Raw genomic sequence first — 16857 nt, 5'->3', positions numbered from 1 at the left:
TCGAGAGAGAGAAACTCTTAATTGCTAGGAAGTTGGGATGATTAGATTTTCCTGTGATCGAGGCATCTTCTGTGTCACAGAACCAAAAGAAGACCGTGCCTGCTATGGAAGACTGCTAATCTCAGTCCCACCTCATACTACGATGGGTCATCATTTAACTTTCTCCAGCAGGTTTGTTGGAGCAGCTTAGTTTTATTTGGAAATTGAGGCAGAAAAGTTATGTAATTTAAGTAGTAATTGAATAATTTTTGTTAATGCTGACATATGTACTCCAATAATCTAGGCGGTTGCCTGGTTTTGTATGGCCTGTGGGGGGAAAAACGCTGTCTTGTGACATATAAAATTCAGATTTCAGTGTCCAAAGGGAAGTTTTACTGGAGCACAGCCATCCATTCCTTTAGCTTTTGCCCTGCTACGACTGCACACTTGGGTATTTGAGAGAGTGTATGGCCCGCAAAACCTGAACCACTGAGGCTCTAGCCCTTCATGGAAAAAGTGTTTGGCCCCCGACCTAGATAAATCCTAGGTGTGGTTATAAATGTTATATGTGGTTATGAAATGTGCACACTGGAAACTATAGGTTGTAGAATTGAAAATTTTGACTTCGGGTTACTGTTCATCATAGTCTTAAAGGGCAATTTTATTCTGCACAAACCCAGTTTTCATCAGTTTTGTCTTGGGCTTTGGCATCAAAAGGTCCTAGGTGTAGTCCTGTGAGCTGCATGCCACCTAGTGGATTGCTGTAGGGTTTATTTACAAAATTTCAAATTACTACCTCGGCCAAGGGGCCAAGGATTTCCTTGCCCTTAGCATGCCAGGGGTCAGAGACCGCTGGTTTAGACTTGAGCAGATACGCAGGTCCTATCACTGCCTGGGCAAGTCTAGCCACGACGGCCCTCATTTCTATTTTTTCCTGCAGCCCAACGAACAGAAAAGGGACTCCGCCTTACCCAAGCCCGGTCTCTCGGTAAAACCACACGCCGTCCCTCTCCCTGAGCTTATCCTCCGGGACGGCTTCGGCCCCGAGATCGCACAGGTGGCCCGAGCCAACGAGGGCGGGGAAAGGGACGGGGTCAGCCTAGGCAGCCAATCAGGGCTCGGCCCCAAGCCCAGCCAATGGGGCCGGGCAAGTTGGGGCTTAGCCAATCGGGCCCGACGAGGAAGACCTGAGTCAGTGTTTGCACCTCTCCCTTCCAGCTTTGGGTGGCGCTGCGTGGGACCCGTGGATCCCGACCCGGGTCCTCGCTCTCTCCCTCGTTCCTCTGGAAACCCCGTGTGCACCGTTCTGGAAGACATGGCGCGGCAGTGGGGGCCCTCCATGAGGGCGGCCGAGAAGGCGGGCTGCGTGGTGAGCGCCTCCCGGGCCGGGCAGGCCGAGGCGGGCTCGTGGAGCTGCAGCGGGGTGATCCTGAGCCGCTGCCCGGACCTGGTGCTGTGCCACGGGGGCATCTTCACCCCCTTCCTGCGGGCCGGGAGCGCGGCGCTGACCGCGGCCGGCGCCGCCTTCCTGCCCGGCGACAGTTGCGGTGACGACCTGCGCCTGCACGTGCAGTGGGGTTCGGCAGCCGCGAGCCCCGCAGGCCGCGCGGAGCGGGGCCGTACGGGCCTGTGCACGCCCCAGTGCGCCGGCCCGGAGCCCGGCCCGCCGGCCCGATCCGGCGGGCGGCTCCTGCAGCCCCCGCGGCCCGCCGAGCTGCTGCTGCTGCTGAGCTGCCCGGCCTTCCGGGCCCACTTCGCGCGCCTCTTCGGGGGCGAGGCGGCCGAGCAGTGGCGCTTCGCGAGCGCGGCGCCGGACGACGAGGTGTCGGAGGAGGAGGAGGAAGATCAGCTGAGAGCGCTGGGCTGGTTCGCGCTGCTGCGCGTGCGGCCCGACCGGGAGGAGGAGGAGGAGGCGGCGGCGGCGGAGGAGCGCGGGCCGGTCGTGGCCGTGGCGCCTCCCGGGGCCGTGCCCAAGGGCGCGCCGCTGCTGGCCTGCGGCTCCCCGTTCGGGGCCTTCTGCCCGGACATCTTCCTCAACACGCTCAGCCGCGGCGTGCTCAGCAACGCAGCGGGTCCGCTGCTGCTCACCGACGCGCGCTGCCTGCCGGGCACCGAGGGCGGCGGCGTGTTCGCGGCGCGGCCCGCGGGGGCGCTCGTGGCGCTCGTGGCCGCGCCCCTCTGCTGGAAGGCCCGCGAGTGGGTGGGCCTCACGCTGCTCTGCGCCGCCACCCCTCTCCTGCGCGCCGCCCGAGCCGCTCTCGGCCGCCTGGGCCCTGACACCCACGCCCTGGCCGCCCTCCTGCCGCCGGAGATGGGCGCCCCGTGGGGCTTGCCCCTCCGAGACCCCGGCCCCCCGTGGGCAGCTGCGGCCGTGCTGGTGGAGTGCGGCACCGTCTGGGGCTCCGGAGTGGTCGTGGCGCCCCGCCTCGTGGTGACCTGCCGGCATGTGGCCCCTCGGGAGGCGGCCAGGGTCCTGGTGCGCACCACGCCCCCCAAGTAAGGCCCCCAAGGTTGCCCCAACTCTGCCCGCCTCCCGCCCCCTGGCTCTCAGATCTAACCGAGGATAATGGAGGCCTTCTGGCGTCATGCTGATGCTTTGAGGGTGTAGTGCGGATAGAGACCTGAGTCCGTCCCCTCATCCTCGGCATTCAACCCCAGTGTAGGGGATACTGGGCCTCCTTCCTGGCAGGGGGTGAGTGGGGCTTGGGCAGCAGGATGCCAAGTGACTCTGGACTGGGGGACTGTGGTGAGTCCCAGCATCCCTGACTGGGCGTCTTTGAGCACCCCCTCCCAGCCTGAATTCCTTTTGAACTCTGCAGAAGACTGCTCTGTCTTCTAGCCCTGCACCCACACTCCACTAGGCCCCTTGAATGGACACTTCGCCACCCTGTTCTCCCTCTCCTGAGAGTGGTCGTGAGGTCTCAGAGGCCCACAATGCTGCCTTCCTGGGGTCAGGAGAGGGGCCTCTTACTCTTACTTGATTGTTCTCTTAGATCTTTTTTTTTTTTTTTTTTTTTTAAGATTTTTTATTTATTTATTTGAGAGAGAGAGAATGAGAGAGAGCACATGAGAGGGGGGAGGGTCAGAGGGAGAAGCAGACTCCCTGCCGAGCAGGGAGCCCGATGCGGGACTCGATCCCGGGACTCCAGGATCATGACCTGAGCCGAAGGCAGTCGCTTAACCAACTGAGCCACCCAGGCGCCCCTGTTCTCTTAGATCTTAAGCGAAACTTCCCATCCCAATAAAAATGACATGTGTGGAATTCCACCTAATTAGAACGTGGGAGTGGGGCCGAGCACATCTGTGTGTACACAGATGTACTGGAATGATCTTTGGGTGATCCTGGCAGCCAGGTTGGGACTTTGGTCACTTATGTCTCTGCAGGGAAAGCACTCTTGGCCCCTTTCCTTCCATTTGCCCGGCAGCAGGGACAGCAGCCTTGGCCTCCTGGCTTGGGTTTCTAGTACCCGTTCTGTTTCTGCGGTAGTCCCAGGTGCTCAACTTAGGAGCAGAGTGGTATTGCACCTTGGTGTTAATGCCTGAGGTTCTGTGCCTGGCTCAGCCTAGCCTTGCAGCCCAGGCCTTTCCAAATCCCTCTCCTGAATTTCCAGTGTTAACCCAGCCTGGCTTTGCCATGGGGTGTCCCCCTGGAAGCCAGCAGGACAGCCATGGCTCTATAAGGAAGACTGGTAATGAGGATTTCCCGAAGGTGTAGTGCCCAATCTCCCGGCCCGGAAGACACACACACTTGCTTATAGGGAGTCCACGTGGTCTGCTGGAAGGTGTCCCTGCAGAGTGTAGTGGGGAGCCCCTGTGTGATCCTCGGCAAGCCAGTCTCTGCTGTCTCTCCCTGAGTTGACCTGTAAAGTCTCAGAACAGAGCCTGGCGTACAGTGAGAGCTATAGAAGTGCTAGCCTTTATGTAACACAGGGACACAGGATCGAAATCCTACGTCTGCCTCACCAACTGGCAGGATTGCCCGAAATGAAGCAGTGAAGGAAAACACTGGGAATGTGTGCCCTGGCTTCTGCCACTTACTGTGTGACCTTGAGGAAGTTATTCAACCTCTCTGGCCCTCACGTGCACCATTTAAAATGGCGATAACACCAGTGCCTGGTTCTTAAGGCTTCAGTGAGAACTAAAATGGTGTGCATAGAGCATTAACACCTGCCCTGGCCCACAATGCTCCCCAGGTGTCAGGCATTAGGACTATGCGGAGGCGCCGGGGGCTTACACAGAAGTATGAAGCATGTTTGGAAGTACCACAGGATGGCCGAGTGCGTGCCCAGAGATGCCTGCCTGGCACTTGTCAGGGCTGATGCCAGGCCCGTTGACCCCCAAGTCCGTGGCTTCTACAATCACTCTCATCCCCTTGCTTCCTCCCAGCACTAAAGAGTCAGAAAGCTAGCCCGTCACTTTGTTTCCCTTGCTCCTAGGAGTGCCACGATCTGGGGACATGTGGTGTTTGCCACCCAGGAGACCTCTCCCTATGACGTAGCGGTAGTGAGCCTGGAGAAGGACCTACACGGTGTCCCCTTGCCAGTGCCGGCTGAGCATTTCCACGAAGGTAAAGGGCAAGGGGCCCTGTGGTCTGGGGGGACCTCAGGAGGCAAAGTCAGCGCTGAGCACTCTAACCCTCTAGATCAGGGGCCAGTCCTCTAGGTGGGCTCCCTGCCTCACCCCTGCTGGAGTAATGAGTCAGGGTGGCATGAAGCTGGGGTGAAATCAGCCTGGTTTCAGCGCTTTGGCTAGGGTGGCTCTTGGAGGCTTCCCTGCTTGGGCCCAGCATGCCCCAGGTCCTGGGGAGGGGCAGAGGTTGCAGGTGGGATCCCTGGCGAAGGCGAAGGCACACCTTTTTCCCTGAGGCCCTGCAGTGGTGCAATGTGGAGGGGCTGAGCGTGGGTTGGCAGCTCCTCGTAACACTGCGGGCTGGCCAGAGCGGTGTTACACTTTTGAGGCTCCGGTGGCATGCATGCTGCCTTGGGAGTGCCACAGGTCTCACTGTGGGGATGCACACCGCGAGCTCTCTCAGTTGGCATCTCTTCTGCCACTTGCTAGCCCTGCGTCCTTGGACAGGCAACTCCATATTCTCTGCCTCAATTTCCACATCTGGAAAATGGGGATAAAGCTCCCTACTCCTGGGCATTATGAGGAGTGGGTGAGACGTTGCCTATAAAGCATTTACCCCTGTGCATTCAGAGCACTTGGAAAAGGAAGTTACTGGCAGGTAGTTGGTCGTCATCATTACCACCTTTTTTCACCAAGAGACTTCTTAGTCCAAGGAGGAGATGGGTGTTAATGTCACAAACATTTATTTATTTTCATTTTTTTAAAAGATTTTATTTATTTATTTGTCAGGGGGAGCTGCAGGCAGAGGGAGAAGCAGGCTCCCCACGGAGCAAGGAGCCCGATGCAGGGCTCAATCCCAGGACCCCGGGATCATGACCCAAGCCAAAGGCAGACGCTTAACTGACACAAACATTTATTGAGCACGGGTCTGGGTGCCAAGGACCCTGAAAAGTAACTCCCCGGTCCAGGAAATGAGGGCCGGAGAACAACCTGATGCCAAGAACAAGTGGTGAGCAGGTGCTGGGAGCTCAGTGGACGTCCTGGCCTCTTCCCGTGGGGACCTGGGGCAGACTTCCTGGAGGCAGGAGCCTGAAGGGCAGAGAAGGTTTGGAACTTCCGAGAGGGCAGGGAGCAGGTTGGGGAGTGTGTGAGTCCTGTCAGACAGAGGCGACTCCCCACCTTCACCCTCCTTTCTTCCCGGGCAGGCGAAGCTGTCAGTGTGGTGGGCTTTGGCGTCTTTGGCCAGGCTTGCGGGCCCTCGGTGACCTCAGGCATCCTGTCAGCTGTGGTGCGGGTGGATGACGCAGCGGTGATGCTCCAGACCACATGTGCCGTGCATGGCGGCTCCAGCGGCGGACCCCTCTTCTCCCCCTGCACAGGAAACCTCCTGGGTAAGCAGCTCCGTGGCCCTCTCCCAGCATTCCCCTTGCCAGAGCCTCGGTCCCATCTAGTGAGTGCTGGGCGTCCCGCCCCAGGAGCCACCCTGGGCTTGGGAAGATGGTGGGCCTGATGCCCAAGAGGTAGTGAGCCAAGGTTTTCGGGTACTTGTGCTCTTAGAGTGGAGAGAGACAGATGCTGAGCAGGGAGGGGAGAGATCTGCATCCCCGTTCCTTCTCTGCCAGCACGCCACCTCAGGTAAGTCACCTAATCTCATTGGATCTGTGAAACTCAGCAGTTGGATTAGTCTAAGAGTCACAGGCCAAGTGAATGAATGAGGGAGTGAAGACAGTAGGGAGTAGAGGGTCAGGGATGACCCGGGGTGAACAGCACTCCACTCCAGCACGCTGCTGCCTCCTGACACAGGATTGTGGGCCTAACACTGCCCGATTCCTCAGCTGTTCACTAGCAACTGTGACCCCCTTTTTTTTTTTTTTAAATATGTGGTTGTTAAATCTTTCCATTTTAAGGTTTTGGTAACTAATTCTGGTTAAAAAAAATAAAACAGTCTGTCCATTAAAAAAAAATAAGCCAACTGCAAGTGCACGTGGATACCTCCAACTGCACTCCCCGCCACGGCTCACGCGATGCGTCCCCTTCCCTTACTTCTGACATGGTGAGAAAGCTTGCCTTGCTCTTGCTGGCAGGAGTGGAATTCCCTTATTTCTTCAGCTGTGGGACACAAATAAAGTACTTGCAGAATCCCTACCTCACACCCTTGCGAGGCTCAGATTTATCAAGTAGAGTATAGCGTTTAAGTGTGTATGGTTCTCTTTGTCTGGAGCCTTCACATGTCCCAGCAAAACCCTGTGTTCCCAAGTTTCTTAGGGCAACTGCTTTCTTCTCCTAACCCCTGGAGTGCAGTTAGTGATTCATTGGTAATATGCTTAGAGCCAGTATGTGCATATACAGAGAAGTGGGTGTAGAGATAAGTATAGATGTGTGTGTGTATAAAATCTAGCTCTGTGCACTGAGAGAGGCCAGAGGCAGTGACACCCCACTTGCAGTGAGCACACCGAGAGCCCAGATCATGGTTTCTTTAATAAGAGGCACCAGGAAGTGACTCATTCCGGGGCTTGGGCAGGGAACATTCGGGACGAACCCCGAGCACCTTGTGGTGCCGGAGGGGAAGGAAATGCCAGCAACAAAATGGAAGGTACAGCAAATGAGCAGAGAAAGCAGAGGCGACTTGGAGGAGCTCCTAGGAGGACGAGCTGAGCTGCAGAGCCAGTGGCTGTCATACCCGTGATAACACAGGGAACGGCCGAGTCCACACTGACGTAAGTAACCAAGGACGCTCTCAAACGGAGACAAGTGGTGGCTGCTCCTTACAGGAGAATTCGTTTCTAAGTGCAGAAGACATGAGGGAAGTGGACAACCACAGAAGGAATTGCTGCGGACGGGAGCCACTGATGAATGGAAAGTAGAAATGAGATCTTTGCGCCATCCTAAGAGTTCGTACTTACAAGAGGGAAAGTAGTAAGCCCACAACAGAGCAGCCTGGCAGATAGCACGGTGGCCAAGTGGTCAAGGTTCGCTAGCATCACAAACGCTTACAGACGTCATCCACCTCCTGATAGGCCGCCCGGAAAAGGGCACGGGATGCTATTCCCAAGCACGCCGAACCTCACGCTTACCGTGAGAAAACACCGGGTGACCCCGGTCTGAGGGACATTCTAGAGAACAGCGGACCTGTGCTGTTCCAAGTGTCAAGGCCATGAACGACAGGGCAAGACTGGAACTGGTGCAGCCTGGAGAACCCTCGGGAGACACGACGGGGCCCCGGATGGGATCCGGGAACAGAGAAAGCATCGTGGAATCACTGGCCGCATCTGAATGCGTCCTGTGTCTCAGTCACTAGTGTTGCTCCAACATTACTGTCCTGGTTTTGATCACTGTTTTACGGTGACATGAGGAGAAGCTGGACAAAGGGCAGGCAGGGACCTCTACTATTTTGGCAAGGCCCCTGTAAGTCTGAAACTGCCTAAAAAAGCACATCCCCGTGTGCACACGTGTACGCACAGATGCCCACATGCAGCGAGATTCGTTTATTCGTTCAGGCAGCAAGGACCTGGTGAGCGCTGGCCCGGGCCACGCGCCGTGCTGCGGGTCCTGGGGAGCCTGGGTGGGCAGAGCCCACAGAGCCGACACTGGTTGGAGAGGACAGTAGCAAAGCCAGTGAGACACTGCGTATTAGGGGCATGAAGGGGAAAGTAGATGCGGGAAGGGGCACGGGGCTGCAGGGGGGCCAGAGGCCAGGAGGGAAGCTGGGCGTCTGACACTAGGAGGGGCCTTCAAGCCCCCAGCGCTCCTAGGGCCTCCGGGCCGGAGATGGGCCTCAGCCCCCGCCCGTCTGTCCCCTGGCTCATACCCCCTTTCCTCTTTGACTCCTCAACAGGCATCGTGGCCAGCAACACCCGGGACAATGACACAGGGGCCACCTACCCTCACCTGAACTTCAGCATCCCCATCACGGTGCTGCAGCCGGCCCTGCAGTGGTACAGGCGGACGGGGGGCCTGGGCGGCCTCCGGGAGCTGGACGGCGCCGCGGAGCCCGTGAGGGTGGTGTGGCGGCTGCGGCAGCCCCTGACGGGGGCCCCGCGGAGCAAGCTCTGAGGCTGCGTCGGTCCTGTGGCGAGAAGAGCCACCACATGTGGCCGCAGCAAGCGCCCAGGGTAGCGGCCTCAGGATCCTGACACAGGCCGGCTGGGCCGCCGCCCCTTCCCCCCACCTTGTTCGGCCCCGCATTCGGGACCGCACTTCCCCTGGGCCGCACGGGTCTCCAGCCTGGCAGCCTGCCCCGGGGTGCCCTTTGGAGCCCTTACGTCTGTCTGCCCGCCGGCACTACGGTCGGCTGTATTATTTCTCCTTCGGGGGAGCCCCACGTCAGTGCACACAGCCCTGGTCCTGACAGCCGGGCGCAGGCTGGAAGGCGGTCCCAGCCCCGGCTTTGCATCTGCCCCGTCTCCTGATGGCCACTGGCCACGGAGTGGCTGCTCCACGGGGCAGGAGCTTCCTCAGAAACCCTCAGCAGAGAGGCCTGCTCTGAAGACCAAAGACAAGAGGATAAGGACGTCTTTCTGGCTTGTTACATCTCTAGGTGGAGTCCCTGAAGGTTAGGATTCGTGGGTCTTCCTGAGTCGGGTGTCGCTGACCTCCAGGAGCACTCTGACACAGTGCCTTTACTTTCCAGCCCATAAAATGGGCCTCAGGGATCTCACGGGGTAGAATGTGTCTCGTGGGGGGTTGGGAATAAAGAGAATGTCTGGGAGAAACTACTTCTATATATCAGGTTCTTTTTCCTTCTTCTCTGTTTCAAAAGTTGAATTGGGAATAGGAAACCACCAGGCACAGAAATACACCTTTTCTGTCCTGCTTTCTCGGTGGGGGTGTGAGCCCGTGGGATACTCTCGTGCCAGACTGGGCCTGGCCTCGGGTCATGGTGCCAGTCAGCACTGCGTGGGGCTCGCAGCCCCCGGAAGGTGGTGGTCTTGGCCTGGCGGTAAGTGCTTCCAGAGCATCCAGCTGTGTCCAGGCCTGTACCAGGCCCTGGGCGTGGGTTGGGGAGTTCAAAGTTATGAATGAGACCACGGCAGTCCCAATGAGCTAAGACCAGCCCTGGAAGTCAAGAACATGCACTGCGTACCCCCGTCCACTCTTGAAAAATGACTGCGAGGTCATTGACAGGTTGAGTGTCATGGTGGGGTGCAAGTGGGGGACTAATTCTAAGCTGAGAGAATCACTGGGAGTACTTTGTTTCCGACATCTATCTGTTGAGTGCCAACTCGGTGACCAAAAACTCCTGTGACGATTGTTCTCCCCTTTATAGCCTCGGAATGGTCCAGAGGGCAAAGCTAGCTCTAGAGAAACCCCATAGTAAAGTAATGGCGGGCAGCAGGGGGTCAGGGCTGAGGCAGGTGGCTGGGAGTGGGAGGGGAACATTTCTTCCAGGGGGTACCAAGGAGCTTGGCATTCTGGGGAGTCTGGTGTGTCAGCCCATGAGTGCGATGGGCAGGGCAGCTCTGTCCACTCAGAGGGAAGGCTGTGTCCTAAGGCCTTAGGGAGGGGGGATCAGGCAAGGCCTCCTCAAGGTGTCTTAGGAGCTGAACCCTGAGAGGAGAGTAGGTATGCACTGAATGGCCTGGAAACAGGCAGCGTGTTCCAGGTGGAGAGCAGTAGGAACCGGGAAGAGGAAGTGTGAGCCCATGTGTGTTCTGGCAGTGCTAAGTGGAGGGGAATTCGAAAGGAGCAGGATGGCGGGCTGAGGGACCGGCCCCACGGGGCCAGGCCGGGGAGAAGACAGCTGAAGCAGGATGGGTGGAGAAGACCAGGCGATGGCACAGGAGGCGGGGCAACGCTTGAGAGAAAGGGCAGATGCACCTGCGTTTCTGATGAGGACAATATGGCTAACGAGTTTTGGGGCAAGATGTTTCCTTGGGGTGTGTGTGAGACCTCAAGTGGAGAAGTACAGCGGGCTGTTGAGTAAGTGGATGAGTCAGGATAAAGCAGGAAGGGATCCCCCCCTCCCCCAGCTCAGCGGCTTCGGACAATGGAAGTTTATGTCAAGTCCAAAGTAGCAGACCGACCGACCAGGAGGGGAAGCCGGGCTCTTATGCAGGAGTGGGCGAGGGACCGAGGCTCCTTCCCTCTGGTGGTTCCGTAACTGGATCTGGGACCGCAGAGTCCTTTGCTATGTCTTTTGCAACTGGCGGGTGGGTGGGGGAAGAGACAGGAGATAGTCCTGCTTCTTTTTTTTTTAAATTTTTAATTTTTTAAGGATTTTGTTTATTTATTTGAGAGAGCATGAGCAGGGGGAGAGGCAGAGGGAGAGGGAGAAGCCTACTCTCCGCTGAAGAGGGAACCCAACTCGGGGCTCGATCCCAGGACCCTGAGATCATGATCTGAGCCAAAGGCAGACGCTTAACCGACTGAGCCACCTAGGTGCCCCCATTCCTGCTTTTCAAAAAATAATTTTATTTTGAAACAATTTCAACATGCAGAAAAGTTGCAAGAATCCCCAGACACCCTTACCCCAGACACCCCATTCCACTTTTTTTTTTTTTTAAGATTTTATTTATTTGCGACAGAGAGAATGAGAGACAGAGAGCATGAGAGGGAGGAGGGTCAGAGGGAGAAGCAGACTCCCTGCTGAGCAGGGAGCTCTATGCGGGACTTGATCCCGGGACTCCAGGATCATGACCTGAGCCGAAGGCAGTCGCTTAACCAACTGAGCCACCCAGGCGCCCCACCTCATTCCACTTTTGACAAATGCCCCTGTGATGTTCTTTGTAACAGAAAGGTCTGATTTGGGATCCTGAGTTATACCCACTCACCATGGCTTTGATCCCCCTTTGCTTGGAGCTGTTCCTCAGTCTTTCCTGGAGCCTGATGTCCTTGACCTTCCTAAAGGTAGCAGAGAATGTGCCTTAGCCTGAGTTTGTCCAAGCTTCCTCCTGATTAGATTCAGAATATGCATCTTCGGCTAGGATATCACATTAATGATGTCGTCTTTTTATTGTGACCTACTGAGTGGCACATGATGTTTATTTGTCCTATTACAGATGATAATGTTGATCATTTGAGTAAGATGGTGCTAGGTTTCTCTGCTGTAAAGGTGGGTTCCCCCCGCCCCGCTTTGTAATTAGTAACTATTTTGTGTGGAATCACTTTGAGACAATATAAATACACTGTTCTTTATCCCACTTTCACCCACGATGTTTATCACCCATTATGTCTCTTGGCTGGATAACTTTAATCATTGTGAAACGGTCATTCTTTATTTTCATTATTCCTCCTACAGTTATTAGCTGGCATTCTGTTGTAAGAGCTTTCTGAAATTTCCATTGGTTTAATTGTATCTGTTTGGACTCATGGATTCATATTTTCTTCAGTGGATTATAATCTATTATTGTCATTATTTATTTTGATGCTGAAATTGTCTATTGCTTTTGTCTATTTACTTTGAGGCCGAAATTGTCTGTTGGCTGGTGGGAGCTCCTTCAGATTAGCTTCTCTGTTCCTTCTTTTGGCATCTCCTCATCGTTCTTTGAGCACTGCCTTCAAAACAAAAATGTTCTGGGTTTGCCTTATACTTTTCCTGGAACCAGACATTTCTCCAGGGTTCTGATTACCGGAAAATGGTGTTCTGAAGCCAAGATCTAGGTACAAGGTGTGCTTATTGTTCTGAGGTGTAGCTGCTCCTGGGCCCTCTCAGTAGACCCTACATCTATATTTGTTTCTGTCTCTGTATGCGGTAAGCCTTGAGTCACCACCAAGAGTACGGATTTGTATTAACTGCCATGAGGTTCATTCTCACTTTCCCGTCTTCCTATTTGTTTTCCCTCCTGTCGGTGAGAAACACATGCCCTTATCCTCAGTTTATTTACTTGTTTGCTCCATCCCCTGCATGTGGCCAATCTTCTGACCCCCTTGGGCTGCCTCTGCCATCATGCTCTGCTGCTCTTCTCACGCGGGCCACCATTACCACTCCCCACAAGCCTACCCAGTGATTTTTTTTTTTTTTTTTTTTTTTTACTTCTTTGGTGATGTAGGAAAGACATTAGGGTTCAAAGCCGATGGCCAAGAAAGAATTCTTGAGACGTCTTTGGTACAAAAAGGTGGTTTTATTTTTTTATTTTTTATTTTTTTTAAAGATTTTATTTATTTATTCATGAGAGACAGAGAGAGAGAGGCAGAGGGAGAAGCAGGCTCCCAAGGAGCAGGGAGCCCGACATGGGGCTAGATTCCAGGACCCTGGGATCATGACCTGAGCCGAAGGCAGACGCTTAACCATCTGAGCCACCCAGGTGCCCCAAAAAGGTGGTTTTATTATAGCACGGGGACAGGACTCATGGGCAGAAATAGCTGTACCGGGGTCATGAGGAGCGGCCCATTATATACTTTCAAGTTGGGAGGGGGTTAGGGATAGTGTGAGTCTCTAAGGAATTTGGAAGCAAGGTTTCCAGGACCTTGAGAGGGCTAGCTATTGTTGGGAAAAGGTCTTTTATTACTGTCTAATAAAACCTGAGTCATGAGGCCCTTCAGATGTATATCGGTGGGCCATTTACCTGCCGGGGGTGGGGGGGTGATTGCCAACACATATCTGGGGGGTTTAGAGATAAAAGAAATTTCTAAAGGAATTTTTATATGTTAAAGTAGACTTACAGGATCTGGGGCGGGGGGTTGGGATAGGATTGCCTTTTGCCCTTAGCAAAGTATTAACATCGAGGCAGTTGAGTCCCTAGAGGAAGGTCACTGCCTATTTCAAGGACTTGTCAATGGGCTGTAGTTAGTAAGGAAATTTAATAATTTTTCTTCTGCCTTCATTTCCCATATCAATTAGGAACAGGGAAGGAAGCCACCCTTGCTTCTTAACTGCATCAGACCAGAAGTGATGCATATCACTCCTGTTCACGGTCTTTCAGCCTTCTGCAAGAACTTGGCCCCAGCCAGAAGCAAGGGGCGGGGTGGGAAATGTCCCTGGCTGGGCAGATGCTTCCCAGTAGGACCCCCACACCATAGAATGACCTCTGTGGAGAGCTGGCGGACCCTGCCAAGCTGGATCTTAGGAACAAAGACTCACTTCTGTTACCTAAATAAAAATAGGTTCAGTGCTCAGAACCTCGTGGACAGGTGCCAGAAACCTCCTTGACCTGGGGAGGCTCTAGGGGCCACTAGGGATGCCTGAGGACTCGGCATCCTCTCTGCTTTATTCCCCCTCTTCTGGCCTCCTCTGCACACAGGGTCTTTCCTTCCTTGTAAGCACAGTTTGCATCTGGCAAACCACATTCTGGCCCTTCTGTCCATGCCCTTTGATCTCTAGCTCTCCTTATCACATGCCCCATTTTCAAATTCCCTCAAGAAATGCCCCAGAGACCAGATGTCTGATTGGGCCCATCATCTCGTGCCTTGCTATGGCTGGGGCCGCGCCTGCAGAGGTGGGTTCCTGGGCTGGCAGGAGCCCCGCACAGCTGTTTGCTTTGTCCATGAGGCTGTGGGTGCTGCCAGCTGAAGCTGTGGGTGCAGTGAAGGGCCTGGGGCTGCCAGTGTTGACAGGACAGAGGCAGAGCAGGAGCCTGCCAGGGGGCCGAGAAGAGACAAGCAGAGGCACAGGGAGAAAACCAGGGAGGCTGGGACCCAGCTTACCAGCGTCCCTCTTCCTCCTGGGTATGGGCTAGACTGCATTTCCTGGCCCCTCTCTCAGTGGCTGTCCGGGAGTTCCAGCTCCCCGAGTGAGAGCAGAAGGGAGGGGTAGCCCTTCCAGGCCTGGCTATAACAACCTCTGCACTCTCACCCCCTCCCCTTTATGGGAATGGAGGCAACTTCTGAAAGAGACATTGGAAGCCACTTGTTAAAGATGCCCTCTGGCTGGCTAGTTCCAGGATGACTGTGTGCAGGGGGCAGCTTCATGAACCAGTCCATTGGCCTGGTACTGATACCCAGCAAGAAATGCCCATCTGTTGTATTTGAGCCATTCGATTCGAGGGTCTACTTGGCCCAGCAGTAGAACCTACCCTCGTGAATACAGTCTTTCCCTAGATGGAAGCACTATAAGCAAACCACATTTGGGAGCAGAGAAGAGGAAACAGGGAGATTCCCCCTGTCCTTTGAGGCTTATGCATGTAGCTGGAAGTACAGGAGGAAAAGGAAAGTGCTTAACCAGGCTCGCCAGAGTTAAGGGTTGCCTCTTCCTCGAGTGGGGGTACTGTCTCAGTTTCTCCTGGCCCCTGAATTGACTCCAGTACCTTGGAGCTCCCCCCAGCCCTGGGACCTGGCTGTAAAGCCACCTGTGGTCTGTCAGGAAACGTGGGCTCATCGTGGCTGAGAGCCCGCAATGCTTCCTTCTCTTAGGTTCTGTGATGTTAAACAATCTGCCCACCATTCCTACTAATCACTAAAGTTTCATACACCTGCCAGGGTTTCGGCATCCAAACCATACCTTCCTACCAGTTCTGGCCCTTGCAAATTCACAGACAAAATTTAGGCAGGGAGCTCTGATTTTCAGTCCCACAGCTCTGGGCCCTGTTGGGTGGGAAGAAAGGAGTGGTGTGGGGTGAATGGCCTGGGGAATTGAGTATGGGGTATCTTTTTGGAATGATAAAATGTCCTGGAGTTAGATAGTGGTGATGGTTGCACAGTGTAACACCACTGAACTGTACACTCTAAAAGAGGGAATTTTATGGTTTGCGAATTATACCTTAATTGTTAAAAAAATCATTCATTTACACAAACATTAGCAAACTCCTAGGGAGCCAGGTGCTGGGGATCCACAGTCCAGCAAAGCATCTCTGCCCCCAGAGCGGGTCAAATATGCTTGCTGTCCTCTTTGGTGTCAGAGTTGAAACCTCAGCCCTACTTTTCCCTAGGGGTGTCAGGACGGAAAAGAGGAGATAAAAGCTATTTGGAAGTTTGCAAAGGCCAGGAAAAATGTAAGGCTTGGGGCATCCACGCTGTGGTTCTCTGAAGGTTCCTTGAAGGCATGAGCCCTCCGAGGGGTTGCTTTCCTGTGGCCCCAGGGGCAGAGAGAAGGAGGTAGAGACTCCCATACCTCTGATTGAATCCCCTTCTTTGGCCCAAATTCAGGGGGCAGGATGCCAGCCGGGATAGTAGTAGAGGCAAGGATTCCAAAGAAGCCTGGACTGTGTGGGCTGATAACGTGAGTAGGGCACTTACCGGAGGACACCAGCTTCCCTCCAGCTCAGGATGGTTCTGGGCACCAACGTCTTCTAGGTGGCATTGATCACAACCCTCCCCTTACCAGGGGTATACCAGGGGATACAAGGTCCTTGGCCACAGGTTTTGGAAAAGGTACAGAACAGTTCACACTGCTGTGAATATTTGTGAAAACCGAGAAGATGGAGGGCAGTACTCGAAAGAGCGTTGGGCTGGGAGCCTGAAGTTGCTGACACACTGTGTAGCCTTGGGCAGGCTATGTGCCCACATGAAACAGCTGTAAGAAAGGGCTGCTGTGTGGGGGTTGCTGCTGTGGGCCAGGCACCAAGCTAAACACTTCACATAGATGATCTCATGGGATCTTTTCCACAACTCTTAGGGTAGGTGCTAATATTTGCATTAAATAGATGAAGATGGCTCATCCATCACCAAATTGGCTACATCCTACTGCAGGGTTGTAGCTTGCAGCGGTCCGTTTCTCTCCAGATCCCAGTCAAGCTCCTTTGTCTCCAGGACTGCCCTCCTAACTAGTTCCCCAATTTCAGGCAGCCCTGCCACTTCCCCATCCTTTCGCTAGAGAACATAAGTCAGATCTGTCACTCTTCTGCCTAAAGCCCTGCAGTAGCATCCCATTGCCCTGGGGATGACACAGCCAATCTCCACCAGGGCCTGGGGGTCTGCACACCCTGTCCACGCGGGGCCACTCTGTCCCGTGGCCGCCTCTGCAACGCCCCCTCTCAGCTCTTTGTCCTGCCTCTGGGTCTTTGCAGCCCCAGAGCACAGCTGCCTCTCTCCTCCCCGGGGCCCACCCCTTCTCATCCATGGAGAGGGGCCTTGGCACGCTTCCTTTGCGCAACCCCGGTCTTTGGTACTGCGGTTAGCGATACAAGTTTTGTGTGTTTACCCCGGACTGGACACCGCGACCCGCGCCTGTTTGGCTCTCCATCCTGCCCCCCGGCCCTCCCCCCGCACCCGGCACAGTGCCGGCTTACAGCGGGGTGCCCGGCGCGGTCTCCCGGATTGGCACTTACATGCGTGCAGCCGGAGGCCGGTGATCCGCCGCCGGAGGTGGCTCCGCCAGTGCCCCGGGGCCGCGCCGAGCTCCCGCAGCTTCCGAGGGGCCTGGCCGAAAGGCGGCGGAAGCCGGAGGCACCCGGAAGGCGTTCCTGGTTGCTAGGGCTCTCGCGGGCGGGGACGGCC

The 16857-nt window shown here is 55.2% G+C and overlaps 1 protein-coding gene across 2 annotated transcripts; it reads left to right on the top strand.

The window, feature by feature from the left end:
- Window positions 1–1159: 1159 nt before the first annotated feature.
- On the top strand, window positions 1160–9761 carry TYSND1 (trypsin like peroxisomal matrix peptidase 1). Of its 2 annotated transcripts, none has more exons than XR_008506331.2 (4): window positions 1160–2475; window positions 4416–4546; window positions 5338–5557; window positions 5754–5891. XR_008506331.2 is itself a non-coding variant. In XM_045877988.3 (4 exons), exons 1-4 carry the CDS (start codon window positions 1295–1297, stop codon window positions 8599–8601), a joined length of 1716 nt encoding a protein of 571 aa, XP_045733944.1. In that variant the 5' UTR covers window positions 1160–1294; the 3' UTR covers window positions 8602–9761. The 2 variants fall into 2 exon arrangements, 1 of the variants encoding a protein (XP_045733944.1); XM_045877988.3 differs by lacking the exon at window positions 5338–5557 and adding an exon at window positions 8384–9761 and having other exon boundaries at window positions 5754–5939.
- Window positions 9762–16857: the final 7096 nt, after the last annotated feature.

The sequence above is a fragment of the Mirounga angustirostris genome, unplaced genomic scaffold (assembly GCF_029215605.1).
Source record: "Mirounga angustirostris isolate CCGP_5_RB_7025 unplaced genomic scaffold, mMirAng1.0.hap1 SCAF_6, whole genome shotgun sequence".
In the NCBI taxonomy this organism is placed as follows: domain Eukaryota; kingdom Metazoa; phylum Chordata; class Mammalia; order Carnivora; family Phocidae; genus Mirounga; species Mirounga angustirostris.
Note: the sequence above shows the minus strand (reverse complement) of the source record. Positions and strands in the feature narration are given on the sequence as shown.

Bases quoted from the DNA above. Each gene is read 5' to 3' on its own strand.
- TYSND1 (XM_045877988.3), top strand. From the start codon at position 1,295: ATGGCGCGGCAGTGGGGGCCCTCCATGAGGGCGGCCGAGAAGGCGGGC. The intron at 2,476-4,415 runs GTAAGGCCCCCA...CCTTGCTCCTAG, and splicing joins GTGCGCACCACGCCCCCCAA to GAGTGCCACGATCTGGGGAC. The intron at 5,940-8,383 runs GTAAGCAGCTCC...ACTCCTCAACAG, and splicing joins CTGCACAGGAAACCTCCTGG to GCATCGTGGCCAGCAACACC.